This window comes from Zootermopsis nevadensis, unplaced genomic scaffold (assembly GCF_977971745.1).
Source record: "Zootermopsis nevadensis isolate Lab colony 2312 unplaced genomic scaffold, Znev_1.0 Znev_ptg000017l, whole genome shotgun sequence".
Taxonomy (NCBI): Eukaryota; Metazoa; Arthropoda; class Insecta; order Blattodea; family Termopsidae; genus Zootermopsis; species Zootermopsis nevadensis.
In genome coordinates, this window is record NW_028259149.1 from 7,792,799 (window position 1) to 7,808,361 (window position 15,563).

The 15,563-nt window shown below is 40.3% G+C and overlaps 1 protein-coding gene across 5 annotated transcripts in view; it reads left to right on the forward strand.

Moving 5' to 3' along the window:
• LOC110834074 (Supervillin) overlaps positions 1–15,563 on the forward strand; it is a 138,091-nt gene that overhangs the window by 86,516 nt on the left and 36,012 nt on the right. For all 5 annotated transcript variants that reach the window (XM_087350297.1, XM_022072866.2, XM_087350296.1 and 2 more), the window contains exons 8-12: positions 225–2,147; positions 6,145–6,746; positions 8,398–8,664; positions 9,866–10,027; positions 10,659–11,814. In XM_087350297.1, the coding sequence (XP_087206423.1) occupies positions 225–2,147; positions 6,145–6,746; positions 8,398–8,664; positions 9,866–10,027; positions 10,659–11,814 (4,110 nt within the window). The remainder of the gene's footprint in view (positions 1–224; positions 2,148–6,144; positions 6,747–8,397; positions 8,665–9,865; positions 10,028–10,658; positions 11,815–15,563) is intronic.

A 15,563-nucleotide genomic window follows, 5' to 3' on the forward strand; every position in this document is an offset into this window, starting at 1 on the left:
CAGCTTGATAATAGTATTTTGATTTTCCTGGCCAGTTTAAAATAGGTATATTTTATTCTTGTGTCGCGGAACGACACATATCCCCAATGGTATCACACACAGACAGGCCTAACTAATAATTTACAATTAAATAAAAGTTTTGTAACATAATGTTAATAGGCCTATTGATGCCTTGAAGGATGTGCCTTTGGTTTGTAATGATTGCATTGTTTCATTCTCTTTAGTGCATACAATGGTGGCAGTGGCGTCGAGCCAGATGGAAGATCAGACCGAGTGTCTCAGAAGGTGGATAAATTGATGGCCCTCACATTAGAGACGGTGGCACGTCTTGACAAACTAACCTGTATGTCCCCAACTTCTTCGAAAATGTGTGGTGTTAGGGATAATGTGGGCATTAGTACAGACCAAATGTGTAGAGATACTTATGCTCAGCATGAAAGTGGCCTTGGAGAATGTTCTCCCACATCCAGTAAAATTACCAATCACAAGACTTTCAGCAAGATTGATATTTATCATAATGCAGATTTTTTGGTAAAAGATACGAAGACCCCGAATACTAAGGGTGATAGTTTCAGTCAATTAGGTGAGCCCCATTTACCTTACAGCAACGTGAATTCCTCAAATTCGTCTCAGTTGGAGAATGGTTCTGGTGAAGAGTGTACAAGACCATGGATCGGCTCTCCTAGTAAGCAGCCGTCATCAATACTGAAGAAAAAATCAGTTGATGAGTCATACCCATTGATAATTTCTTCAGGTGTTTCTCAGCAGATGCCAGTTTCGATCTTGAAACGTAAAACTTCACAGGACGAAGCCGGGGCGGTAAGTGCAGGAAACTCTACACCCCCACCTCCTGTAACATTCTCTCCATCAGTTCTTGAACAGACGGGAAGTAGCAGTAAACGTCAGGGTATCCTCAAGAAGAGAAGCAGTCTTGATGAATCTGAAGTGCTACGGAGGAGAAGTTGCTCCCCAGATATGGTACGATGGGATTCTGGATCATCAGAATTTCGTCCAATCCTAAAGAATCAACGAAGATCTTCTATGGAAGAATTAGTTCGAAGAACTCAGTCACCTGACCCACAACCACAGTCAATTTTGAAAAGAAGAACAAGCCGTGATGATGAAGTTGAGGAACGGACCTCCGGTTCACCTGAACCTCAGGGAATTCTGAAACGAAAATCTGCTCCAAGTAGCAACAGCAGCAGTAGCAGTACGTCTCCACATGTTTCCATAGCTGCATCTGTTATCATGAATGTGGCAGGACTGGATGTAGGAACTGATGTTTCACCACTTGACGCCACCCTGGAACATGTGCGTCCTATACTTAAGAAGAAAAGTAGCTCTGAAGATAACGCGACGGCCGATTCATCATCAACCGAGGCACCAAAACCAATACTGAAGAAGAAACCAAGTTCAGAGTTTGATGATCTGGAAGAAAGACCGATGAAACCAATTCTGAAATCTTCCAGAAAATCATCCCAAGAAGAACAAACAAACTTGGAAACCGCATTACTAGATTCTCCTGTGAAGTGTGTCATCCTGAGAAGTCGCAGTGCTGGAGGTTCTGATTCAGCTTCTGGTTCTGAATGTGAAGCAGTGAAACCCATTCTGAAGCAGCCAGGCAGCGACAGATCCTCAAGCGAGAGATCGGCATCTCCCAGGCATAGATTGTCATTCTGCAATGATAAGGGGCAGCAGGTAATCAAAGCAGAAAGATGCGATTTTGTGGGACCTGGAATAGGAAATGACGAATCCAGAAGTGGTAGCCCCAAAAAGGAAGAAGTTGTGCTTAAAAGGAGGTTAAAGTATTCTTCTGTAACAAAATCAGATTCTCCATCATCCATGGATAATGAGCTGAGTGCCATCTTAAATAAGAGACGATCTTTTGAAGTTACTACAGAAATGGCTTCTGAATTCACTCAGCTGAGACAGTCACCAGTCTTGATGGAGACAGCATGCAGTCAGCCACGCCCAGTATCTGTGGCTGAGCGAATTTTGAATATGGAGAGCTTCTTGGGTCAGGAAAACAGCAGTGGCAGACAAACTGGAGCTGTACCCAAGAGACCTGGTTCATTGAGAGCTACAAGAGACAGGGAGAGGTTTCATACTCAGCCCATCACTCTGCATGAGCTCAAAGCATCAACAGGGTAAGTTTTAAATGACGAATATCTAACCACATATTTTGCTCAGTGGAATGTCAGAATTGGTATGCAGTTTTGAGCACATTCATTATTATTTGGTTATATCAGCAGATCATTTATTACTGAAGTGAGCTGGTGGTCTCAGGGTAAGATACTGAGTTTTTGTCAAATTAGGTCATATTTTTTATTACGAATAATCAAATATGGTAAAAAATATTTATTTTGTTTTAAAACTGGAGAGATGAAAAATTCATATCATTTTAGTCGGAAAACCCGAAGGCAGAGACTAATTTTGGAACCCATGTAGATGAGAGGATAATATTAAAATGAAACTTAAAATTGTGTGGGGCTGTGAAATGTATGTATCTGGCTCTGGACAAGGAACAGTGGCTCGCTTTTGTGAGCATGGTAATGAATGTTTCGGTTCCATAAATAACGGGGAATTATTCTATTAAGTGAGCGAAATTTTTTTTTCGAAGGACTCTACCATATTTTTTACCTAAGTTTGTTAAAAATTAAAGTTTTTATCCAGAATTTATTGTTTCAAAATCCTCCACCGAATCCAGACTTTGGTGAAGTAGTTCCTACCTGCGTTTCTTGTTATATACATAGTAGTCTGAGTCACGTACTTTTATGAATCATCAAGGGACCTGCTTAAGGTATTCATCCTGCCCGAATGAGTCAACGAAAGTGATGGCATCAGTTTCGGTCCTAGAAGTTGAATGACTCTTCCTGAACTTTTGCGAGTAGAAGACAAATGGTCGCTTTCACATGTGCAAATTTACGTGAAGTTGAGATATAAGACCGTTTCTGACTCTTGGGATTAAATCGATCTATCTCAGTCTCCATCACAGAGAGAGAATGCCCAAACGGAGTAGTCAGTTGATGTATTAATGGGCAATACACAATTCCGTCAAATTTCCACCACACACATTTGAAGATTTTCGTATTCTCCACGTATTTGGATCACCACACTGGTTCTAAAATAGCATGGCATGTTCTGTGTGATCGTTGATGCTGTGTATTGAAAATGACTAGCATAAACTAAGCGCATCCTGTTGAACACTTAAAGGTTTGACCCAATTTTAAATGTGATGTGGAACATGCCTACTGACTGCCGAGTATTTTAAAGTTATTGTATCGCTCGTTGATTATTTTGCAAATTTGGAGTTTAAAGTGTTTTCGTCATTGTACATAAAATGAACATCGTCTTAGACCCGGAAATCGTTCCAGACCTGTGGCAAAATTCGTTCTTCTTATCACCTGGCGGGCCGCAGTTTCTATATGAATGTACTTCGTTGGAACGTCATAGCATTTATTAAATATGCTGCCAAATGAGGCCTACAGTTGCAAACAAGTTTTCATATTGCTGAATTTTTATTGCTTGAGCATTATTTCAGTATCAACTTTTATTTCTGTTGTTGTGGTTCTCTGTTTGAATTGGACATTCGTGAAAGTCACACACGTGATAAGGCTCTGTATTGACCTGTACCCCATATACTCCGTATGTTTCTTCGAGCCTTTCCTCTAGTTTGGGAGGAGCCGACCTAGACATAGAATATCACTGGAAGATTATTACGTTTTGATTTAAATTTCGGATGAAATGGTGCCCAGAAATTTAACCTGATGTTACTAGACATGTTCGATTCAAACGTAATAGGTACTTCGAACTTTGTTTTCGTATGATGGGCTCGTAAAGGAAATTATCGCCATACGCTGGCTACACGGTGACTAATGCTATGGTAAGTAATGCGATAACAAACCGGAACTGCCTTCTGCCGTGTTGCTAGTTGCTACGTTTAGCTTTGAGGTGTAGTATTTGTGTGAGATTGTCCAGTATACTACTTAGTGAACATCGCTGTGTTTCGTTCTTTGTTCATCGAACATTCCTAAAGGATGGCCTCTTCTGAGTGTGAGGAATTACACGATCTGCTCGGATATCTTCTGAGAAGGAAGTATGTATGCATTTATTTATTTATTTATTATTGTTGTGTACGCCCTCTGCGACATTTCAGATTATGCTAACTTTTAAGACTATGGTTTGTTGGCTCTCCCCTTAACCAATCCGGAGAAAGACCTTTTGTTAGCTTTTTCGCGACTCCGTAAGAATCACGTTCGAAGCTCCCTTTCCTGCCTTAGGGGCCTTCTTTTCAAACCGCAGTTTGAGGTCTGGCTACAGTCGTAAAGGACCCACTTTACATGTAATTACTATAATAATAATAATTCTTTTTGTTTGGCCTAAGATTTGCAGTCGTTGGTGAATGATACTGAATTGTCCTGTCGCGTGATGTATATTTAAAAGAAGTTGGAAACTTCTGGTTCATTACTGTACTTCTGGCAAGTTTACAGCCATGTATTTTCCCTGAAGCCGTAAGTCATCATTTTGTTTTGTATAGATCAGTTAGACACTTTAGTACAGCGATCATTTTTAGAAATTCCACAATCGTTTTCTGTTCTACATGTGGCCCATTTGTCATGTTTCAGTTTGTGGGACAGTTGCCAGAAATATAGGAAAATCCACAGACTATACACATAAGACATTTCCTGGCCAATATACATCTGGTGGTTTGTTTCACGTGTAGTCGTGTTGTTGATGAAACGCGTTTGCTGCCAAGTCTAAGTTTAACCGACATAGAACAGAGTTCATGCTTCAGCAAATCAACACTTCGGCGCAGTCGGGATATCGTCCTGCGAATTTTCAGGTCAGATGGTTTGCAAACGGGACACACAGAAGGCGTCTTAATGCTCTTCTAGGCGGTGGCCATATTTTCCTTCATATCTGTGATTTTTAGATCTCCTTGAAGTGAATGACATAGTCGGTGAAGCTTTGAAGACATTTTTATGGTCAGTATTTACTAAAAATTATGGTTTGCTAAGGAAAGAAAAGTCTTGCTTTTTGCATTTCGGAGTGTCATTATGTGCTGTGTTCTGGCTTTTGTGAGATGGGTTGACGGATGTCACACCATCTGCCTACTTATGCTGATTGTTGTTGTCTTTTTCAAGTTGAAGAGAATTGGGGACGGAGGATCTGTCAGATTCTGCAAACACGTGATTTCTCCAAACGTCTACATGTTTTAAAATAGATTCGATTGTAATGGCAGAAAATAACCTGTGGAGTCAATTATTAACAGTAGTTACCAGAAGACTGTTGTCGATTTAACACTCTCATTTTAGTAGTCGATACCTTCGATGTTTCATTATTGCAGTAAGACTGAAACTGGACTTAACCACGAGATACCGTGTGAAAGCGAGGTATAAAACGATAGTATCCTGCATGAAATAGTCCTATTTTCTACTTTCGTGTTCGACTGTTAGGCTTAGTACAACCTGCTTTATGACCATATTGTAATCTGTTTTGCCCTTGGTCTCATTAATGTTGCCTTTTTGCCCCAGACTTACGTGACAATTTACTCTTTCTTCAGTTATTTATTTATAGTTTATGTAAGACGCTTTCTTCACTAGCTCAAACTACATCGCAGAATGAGAGGATGTTAGTTAATGGTGAATATTAACGAATTGGAATTGACAGTCGTGGCCTAATTTAAGGCATTTTCTAAGGAACACCACAAAAACCTGTCAGGAAAGCCTGTCTTCGGGTCAAGATTTGATCACGAGGCAGGAGTGCTAACCATTATACTACGAGTTAGACGTGTCTCTTACGTAAAACATGATAATTTAAATGTGTCAGTTTTATATGCTATTATAGATTACCATGTTCTTTCCTTGCTGTGTTGTAAGTTGGTCTGTGCCTTATTATTAGACATTCCTATAACACAGTCCTTCATATATTTCTTTTCCACGAGCACAGAGCTACACAGAATGGCTTTGTTGCCTTTCAGTAAGGCTTTCTGTATTCATCTTAGACGCTAAGACTTTTGAGTGTTTCTGTATCCTTACGGACACAGGAAGAAGTGAGTGCTAAAAGAAACTTTCAGCGATTTAAAATTACTGACAACTTCACTGCAGTAGAATTTTAAGAATCTTTTCTTTGTTCCATTAACAGGCTTGAGTCTGTTCGCGCTTTCCAGAAAGATATTCTAGGCAAGAAGCAAGATAGCGGTGTGGCGCAGAAGGACCCACATTCGTCAATCGCCGTCGATGTGTCTGCAGAAACACCATTAGAGGTTTCAACACTCCAGTCCCATAGCCTTTCTGAAGTTGTGCATGGTAAGAATGATCTTGGCGACTGTGTGAACTTTACTTCACCTCCCCGGACACCAAAGATGGATCTGAGGGCTCATAATTCGCCTCGTAAATCATTGTCTCGTGATTCGACCACGAAGAACGACGAGGCTGGGTGTCAGGAAGATGACGGTCCAAAGGAAACTGGCTTTGTTGAAGATTCTGACTGTTTGCATCAACTGAGTAAGAGTAACAGTGTAGTTGCAAGGGTGTCGATGTTTGCACAGCTGGAAGAAGATATGAAGAGAGCTGCTAAAGAAGCGAAATCTAAGAAGTTGTCCAAGAGGTCAAATAGGAGTGCGGCACGTCGAGAGGATTTGCCGCAGACTGGTAACAGGTTCGCCACCCAGCCTGTTACCATGGGAGAGGTCCAGGAGGCTGTGAGGTGTGCCATCAATCGTGACATAGACTCCGCCCTGACAGGTAAGTCGTTCAGATGCTTTTATTTTTCGTGTTTCAAAGTGTTAGCCGGGTCAACACGGTTAACATGAACGCTCTGCAAGATAGAATATTTAGTTAACATGCATTCCAAGTATCATACAACTTTTTAGATAGTATACGTACGTGTTTTTCCCTTGCCGGGAATGCACTCCTCCGAATGCATGACATCAGTAAGCATATGTTGGCTGTGGTGTATTTCTTTTTCATGTCAGTCTTTAATGCACTCCCATTTTCTACGTGTATATACAATTGAATGGTATGCTTTTATCCTATAGTAATAATACTGTCTGTCATGAATTGTATCGGAAGTATGTTGTTCTGCGTTGTGATGAAAGTGAAGCAGGCTTAATTACAGACACTTAAGAACAAGCACAAAATTACATACATTTTGGTTTCTGAGATATATTCTACGCACGTTTAATAACGTTGTACATTGTTTTCACTTCTTGAAATTCTTGCTTATAGAATTTTTTCCGTTGCTGTAATGCAGCAGTTCGAGGGATTTTCAGCTATATTGTCTGACGGTATTTTCGTGTTCTGTGTTCAATTTTCGTCTCACAGAAAATCAAACAAAACCTGGCTTTAGATTAATTGGTTTCAAGAATGACGTAGCCTGGCTGTAGTTTATGAGTAAATTGTTATAAGTTTGGCGTTTGTTGCTGATAGGCGAGTAGATAAATTTCTGTGGGGTTTGTTAAAACGCTATAGTTATTCAGCAGTTAAGTTACTGAAAATGTGTCGTTGTGATTTCCGTTAAGCAGAACATGCATATTGCGGCTTTTTTTTCTTGTATAACCTTCAAAGTTTCATAGTTGTTTCGACACTTCTGTTGCTGGCTAAGCAATGTGTGCCAGTTCATGTCAGTAGAACGTGTATAACCTTCACAAAGTTTCACTGATATTACCATCACAGTTATCGTTAGCACGGTTAAAACGTTAACTAACTTGACGTAAAGTCTAAATTAGAAGTCTTGTATTTTTCCTGCAAAGGGTATTTGTAGCTCTGATTAATATTGTTCTGGACACACAGTGTAGTCTAGTAAGAACAGAATTGCTGTTTCATGACGCCATATCAATACGCGTGTCATAATGGAAGTAATTTATAAGTCGTTGGGCAAATATCTTACTATAAATTGTTAATATGTTTTCGAAATTAACATGTTCCCTAAGATTTGTCCAAATGGGGTTTCATTTCTCGGAAGAAAGTCGTATTTCAGCGCAGTTAGCGGTACTTTTATTGTATTTCGTTTTAACTTTTCCATTTGATAGGAATTGATATTGTTTGACTTGATGTAAGCGGGTTCCTCGAAGTACCATAAAGGCGTTACAAAGTAAAGCAATTATTAAATGTTCGATTCCGAAATTTTCGCGCATTAAGTAACCGTCGCACATTTTATGATGTGGTTTTCTCGAACTGTCGCATTTCGTGGCGTTAAAATTCTTTTGGAATTGTGGCATGTTGTAATGAACATTATTTTGAATGTTACTTTTTGTTATTCTGTCTGTAGTAGTGGGTGGTATTTACGGAATGCAATTTTTGTATTTTATTTCCCTCTTCCTTATTTCTGTTTGTGCATGACTTCTTCAACACGTTTGAACCTTCTCTGTACTCCATACCACGGTGGTTGGCTCAGCTTCGGAAGGTAAACAGAAGCCCGATGACGATGATGAACCATCCCAGTTGAGTTTGGCGGATCGAGTTAGGCTGTTCAACCAGAAGATCCAAGACGATTCGAGAACACCGGGTGTAGAGAAACTGCCACCCCCAACGAGGAAGCGACAGGTCCAGACCTCACGCTTCAAGACACAACCTGTCACTACGGAAGAAGTTGAAACTGCTGCACGGAGGATTTCGCCTTTAGCGGCCAGCCTTGCCAAACCCCCGGACCCAAAAGTTCTAGGTGCGACTGTAGGTTTAATCATGTGGCCATCTCCTTGAAATGGTTACGGCCAAATTCAATTTTAGGGCTGAAAAACGTAACGGCTGCTGAGGAACTTAATTACATTACGTCGTATAATAATATAAGGAAATTTCTTAGGGGCGGTGACTGAGTCAACACATTTTTATGATGTAATTAATCTCCGAACGTCGCCATTGAGTGGTCAGAACTGCGGAAAGTACCGAAGGCCGGCCATCCTGACTGAAGTTTACAGTCCCTTCAGGCTAATGATTTTTTTTCCCCCAGGATGAGACAGGCGTTTCTTGCTTTATACTTCCCAGTGCACTATTCATAATCTTTTATGTACTAATATCGTGTCACACCACAAAACCGGAACGTAACTCGAGTATTCGGATGGTCAGCGTACTGCATTGCAGATCATATGGGTTTAAATATGGTGGCGTGGTGAAGTAATTGAACTGCGAATCAGAGAATGTTCCTCTTGGCGTTTATAATGTGAAGACCTATTTGGATTAGGGGCAGAACGCGAAGTCTGTGATTTAGACACGCTTTCGACGGGATATACAAGCTGTGTCGAAATGAAAGTAAGTCTCCGTCCGTCATTCCATGTTTACGCGCAGCTCGATACATGCCTTCCATTGCCAAAGTCTATTCCTGTTGATTCGCTCATTGCAAGCGCTGAAGTCACGGCCGCACTTTGCGGGAAATTACAAGTTGCAGAATTGCAAGTCATGCCATTTTGTGGCCTGTATATCATAGTATGCATAAACACGTTTTTTTTTCGTACTTTTCATTTGTATTCAGGTTCTGCACGAGTCATCAAGTAGGCCTATAGCTGTCGTATAATCGGGCTTTAGTTGTCGATTATCAGATTTAATTATGCTGTCTGGCTTATGTCAGCTTAAATTCCTGGAAAACTGGATGTTTATAAGTAATTCGTAGATGTACAGCCCATAACACTTCACTAGATGAAACCCTGAAAGTAGGTGACTCAACGTAAATTATCTGAGCTAGATTCGATACTTGTGGCATTCTGTAAAGAGAAAATTTGTTCTGTAACATTTCCTGACTGGCAGTCTGCGTAGCATATCATATAAAATGTTTTTCTTTAATTTATGCATGCAGAGCATGTGGTGAAATTCATAAATTATGCTCAAAATTAAAAGTAATAAAAAGGAATATTCTTCTTCTGTTTGTGCAGGCGGAATGTCAGCAAGAGCTGCTCGAGAGAAGATGTATGAGCACGCATCTGTGATATTGGCTAAGTCGAGTTCATCATCTCTGCTGTATCATGAAAAGAGCCTCGGCGTTGACAGTACGGCTCACAAGAGCGGACAAATTGAACTGGACTTGAAACCTAAAGGCAAGAAAAAATATTCTGGTATGAAGAGATGTTATATTGTTGCATTTTTATCAGGAACGGTACAAATACTGTACATGTTTAGTATTAAGAATATCCTTCAAATTGTACCATCTGTACAAAGTCAAATTTTCCATGTATGTTTTTTGTATGGTGGGGTATAATGTAATAATTGTTTCTACATATCTTTAGGTGAAAATAACCGTGTTCCATTTTTGTTATCCTACTAGTAAGTTACATGTATATCTGCTGGTGTCTCACCTTTGTTTCAACTATAGATATCAATATTACAGACATTTATTGACTGATTTTTGTGAAATGTTGTATGAGCTCCATCTCCTCATCTGGGTACTCTTTATCTCTGTCATTAATATTATCAGCGTGGCAGCTGTACGAACTTGTAGAAGCGACATTAGCTGTTGCTTTGTATGGTTGTAAATCATATGTGAAGATACATTTGTAGGGAAATGGGAAGTAACAGCGGGGCCACATGAAATATTTTGTTATATTGCAGATAACAGATGAATGTGTTTGGTAACAAACTGTTACTACAAGTGATATTATCAAATTCCTTGAAATTCAAAAAATTCTCCATGACCGTGGCGAGTGCTTTAACACTTATCTTTTGTGGTAGGCATATTGAAGAACTACAGAAGCTGCGAGTCCCACACCAGATCGCCATCTCAGACCGAAGTTTCCGCTTCATCAGACGTGGAGACTGAATCAGAAAGCGAAGTAAGAGGGATTCTAAAGGCTAGTGGTACACCAATTGCTTCAGCAGCAGGAACACCTGAATTGGAAAGCTTTCGTCACTTAAAGAGCGTTCTCAAGAAGGAAACGGCAAGTGGTGTGTGTGAAAACCGGGCTTCCGATGATCTTGTGGTCTCGGCCGCTAATGATCATCTCCGTTCAATTCTCAAGCCTGAATCAACAGAATGGGAAGAATTTTCTTCCTCCAGTAACTCAGATTCATCATCTGAAAGCGATACACGAGCCCGTCCTCACTCGGCTCCTCCCAGGAGCACGCTTGACCTCGTGAGTATTCTCCATGGAGTTGAAGCTAACGCGCGAAAGCAGCGCCAGGCCCTGATATCGTCTCCAAACAACAAGCCTTCACGTCCCAGTAGTAATGATGAGAAGGTTATGAATCGTAGAAATCTAAAAAATGAAAAGGAGAATCACCAGGGAAGAAAGGAGACTACTTATCCAGAAAAGAGAAAACTGGGTGATAATTATAGCCCTTTGAGAAAAGATATAAAATTGGGTGATGAACAATGTGACGCTAAGAAGCAGGCAGATCTTCCCTTGGACCACAAATCACTTATCAACCAGAGGAAGTTGGAGTCCAAACTCCTGGTGGAAGAATTAAGTAGGAAGGGGTTTCAGGCACAACATGTTCAGATGGGTAGGAAGAATGAAACGTTCAGCACATCAAAAGTTGTAGAATCCCACATTATCGATCACAAATCTCTCGTCAGCCAGAAGAAGTTAGAGTCAAAGATACTTGTGGATGAGTTTGCCGATGGCAGGAATAGTGTTGAGGAGCGTTTGCAACTGAAGAAAACTCAGCTTACTGCGGAAGAGGAGGAGGCGGCTCAGTACGAGAGACAGTTGCATCGCCAAATAGAGGAACTGCAGCGGTTGTCTGCATCACCGACGCCACCGACATCAGATGGCGAAACATCGTCTTCAGGTGGACGTGAGGTTCGACGTATCATCAGAAATGAGGCGGTAGCTCGTAGAAGACAGGCGGCACTGGCAAAGCAGCAAAGAGCAGCCAGCAGTAATAGGTAAGTTGAAGATGATTATTTTTATCTTGTCCTGCTACCACTTGAAACGTGGTGAATGCGTTAATCTAGAATTTCGTTATCAATCCTGTCAAATCGTTTACTTGCCAGAAGCAACAGAAATCTAAAGAACAGACGACAGAATTTTGTTGGGAAGTGAAAGGCTGTATTTATGTACCAGTGTAGCGTTGAATTAGTGAGTTTAGGTTTCATTCAACATGCATCCCCACCCCCTTAATCTTCTTTTTCCGGTTTAACAATGTTTATACATTTTCCGGTACCCTTTTACGGGTCCCCAACTTTTTAGTTGGCTTGATATATGGACATTCGGTAGGACTCTTTACACGAGGGATTGGCCCGTCGCAAGGCCTCTACCTATTTACAGGACAGCACAACACAGAAAAACGTCCATGGCTTGAGTGGGATTCAAACCCACGGTCCCAGCGACCAAGCGGCACAAGACCCACGCCTCAGACCGCGCGGCCACTGCGCACCCCACCCCCTTAATTAAAAGTATAAAAATATTCAAAACACATTTGTACAATGAGTGCGACAAAAATCAAGCACTTGAAATTTTTGAAGTTTCGTGCTGAAAGTGATGTGGGCGTGCAGTTGGCTTCATCATTCCCGTAATTGTATTTGTCTGTGTGTGGCCGAATGGTCCCTGGTCATCGTTTTGTATGTCGGACAAGCATTCGAATTGTACTGGTTAGTGCATTCACCACACAGTGGTGCCTCACCGTTCACACAAGCACTCACTCGGACAGGTAATCATTTCAGATCTGAGGTTGAAAGTTGAAATATCATCATAACATAATGGAGATGCCAAACTGAACCCAACATTAGGTGCTTGTGGGTTATTGGGACACATCGCTTTAAAAATAGGTTAGGTTAGGTTGTTATGAAACTATATTTCAGTGATGGAGTGAAATGGAAGTGCAGTAAACAATCTTGCAGAACAACCACCTAACCTAACCTATTTTTAAAGCGATGTGTCCCGATAACCCACAAGTACCCAACATTAATATAACAGAGCAACATATAATTCCACGAAAGACTACACCACATGTAGTCACTACTGCACCAGGTAGAACGGAACACAGTAGTGTTCTTACCAACCACGTGGTGCAACATATATACAGCAAAATAAATGTAACTGTGGCACTCCACACCACAATGAGCAGGCTTGTTATCGGAAATGGACGTAGTTCGGCTTACTGCAAGTTTCGTGCATGTGCCTGGACCCATCCACCCTCCAAATTTTGTGCGACGCTAGATCCGAGTGTAGTATCTCTGAAAAGTGATGCACTTGCTACATGCAAACATAAAATTCCGGTGGATGTGTTATATATTTATTGTCCACCGTGCGGTTTTATTTTAAACTGTAATGTTTAAACTTTTAACTTCAATATTAGGGCCTTGATTGGATTTTGCTGGCGCAGGACAGGGACCGGTGTAGGGCTTTGGTTAATTTGGTGATGAACTTTTGGGTTTCCTAAGCCATCTAGTTAGTTATTAGAGCCTTTGCATATACAGGTGCTTGTTGAATCATTGTAGTTGCATTCTTCACAGATGGTATTTTTGGCTGCAATCTGTGATAAAAGGTTGTGGTATGTAGCTCGTGTCCTAGTGTAAATGGCCACTGGCCTCAGTAATAGACTAGTCATTCAGTATATATTTATTTATTATTTCAGTCTATACACAAACTTAGTTTTTAAAATGTTGTTGTTAAAATTAAAATTTAGCGCTTTTCATCGTTATTTCGATGTTACAATTTCAGCGCTTTATTATTTTACGACATGTTTCGATGCTATTGCATCATCTTCAGGTCTTTTGTTGTTATTTTCATCTTTAAAACTAATATATATCTATTAATGCAAGCTTTTATTGATTTATTTGTTTGTTTTGTAGATTTCTTTTGTAGGTGTTCCTTTTGATCTTCATAGTATTTTGCATATTTAGGTCAGTTGTTCATTATTCTGTGAAACAATTAATTAACATTTGAATTATTAATATTAATATGAAAATGAGTTTGGAGATTGTCGTAGAAATTATATATTTGTAAAATTATAGGAATATAATAAACATACCAAGAGTTGTGATGTGTGGTGTGTCTGCGTCTGTGATCAGATGAATGACTGTCCATGACTGGGTAAGTGCGCTGATACAGGTTTAATTTTAACAACAACATTTTAAAAACTAAGTTTGTGTATAGACTGAAATAATAAATAAATATATACTGAATTTTAACACAAACATGACGCATCTAAACTATAGACTAGTCATTGTTGCGCATCATCGGGAACCGTGATCCTATTGTAAGAACACATTGTTGAATGACATTAATGCAACAGTGAGCTACGTGCTGTGGTATGAAGAATGCTATTGAATGTCATTGTATTTGGAAGAGTAGGCCTACATCTTTCCAGTGTTATTTTATCGTAGGAGTATATGGCTTTCTTGCGGGGTAGGACCCTGAGAAGTAGACAAAAGTTGGCAGGCGAAGAGAAAGTGTCAGGCACCACTCAGCTTTGTTTCCTTGCTGACTCATTTTCCTTCCTTATGCCACTTCTTACGCTGTCAAGGTCGTTCGTGTCTTGTAAGTCAGAGAAGAGCGTTCTAAATGACGTAACAGAAACCACTTTAGTTGTGGGGGGAAAAAGGCAGTCTGCTTGACCGACAGGCCGGTCTAGTGTGCAAGTTGTATAGCCGACATAGAGAAACTTTGAGCGGGATTCAACTTATGCCGGAGGAGGTACGCGACCCATTGTTTGTTTCTGTGGTTACGACCTCGACTCGAGACGTTGTGTGTGCTGGACCAGTTGGCTTCTCGCAGGCTCAAGAAGCGAGTTGAGTGTCGAAGTCTAGTGGCAAATGGAAGTGCGTGCAGTAGGTCTGTGTGTCAAGTGTTCGGGAAAAAACGAGTGATGCTAGGACAAGCAAATTTACATGTCGCAGTGATACAAGTGTGCGTTGTTGATTGCTTAAACGGGGAAAAATAGTAATGGTAATTATTTTTTCTACACAATTTCGGTGTTTTGTCGCACATTACGTTCTGTGTTTTAGATTGTTCTCGTGTTTCAAATAGGTTGAACTAGCCTGTAACTTACTAGATACTTAGTAGTCACAAATTTCAGAAAAACCTTCGTGAATGTAAGTTTATATTAAAACCTACATTCTGGATCCTTCATTGTGGAAAGGCAATTGTGTTGCTTACGGAAATTTTGGAAATTAGGCGATATTCTATTAACATAAAAGAATAATACCCAAAATAGAACCCAACGAAGCCCCTGCGTGGCATGGATCGTTGATAACGAGTCTTGGTCTTGAAAACAGGTGCCTTAACACGAATATGGACGCTCTCTTTCGAATACGCAATTTGCTGTAAGCACGTCTGGTTACACTTATTGTGTTTCACGTGGTATCTAAAAATCAGGGCACTGCGGAGCTGTGTGTTAAAGGTAGCTATCGAGAACCGACACTTTTCAGATGAGACTTAATCTTCATAATCCAAGATACTGCTTCTAGCACTCTTACGTTAATGTTCTTGAAGTTACAAAAGGCATTACTGCTTCCTATGCAATCTTCCCGCTGGTAAATACCAATTCAGTCATATATTACACCGTAATCCTCTATTTTATGCGCAATAAGGCGTGCCAAATACTTGAAAATAAGAACAACACTCGATTTTTGTATGTTGACATGGTTAATACATTTTATCTGAACAGAGTGTTTGTATAAACACTCGATAA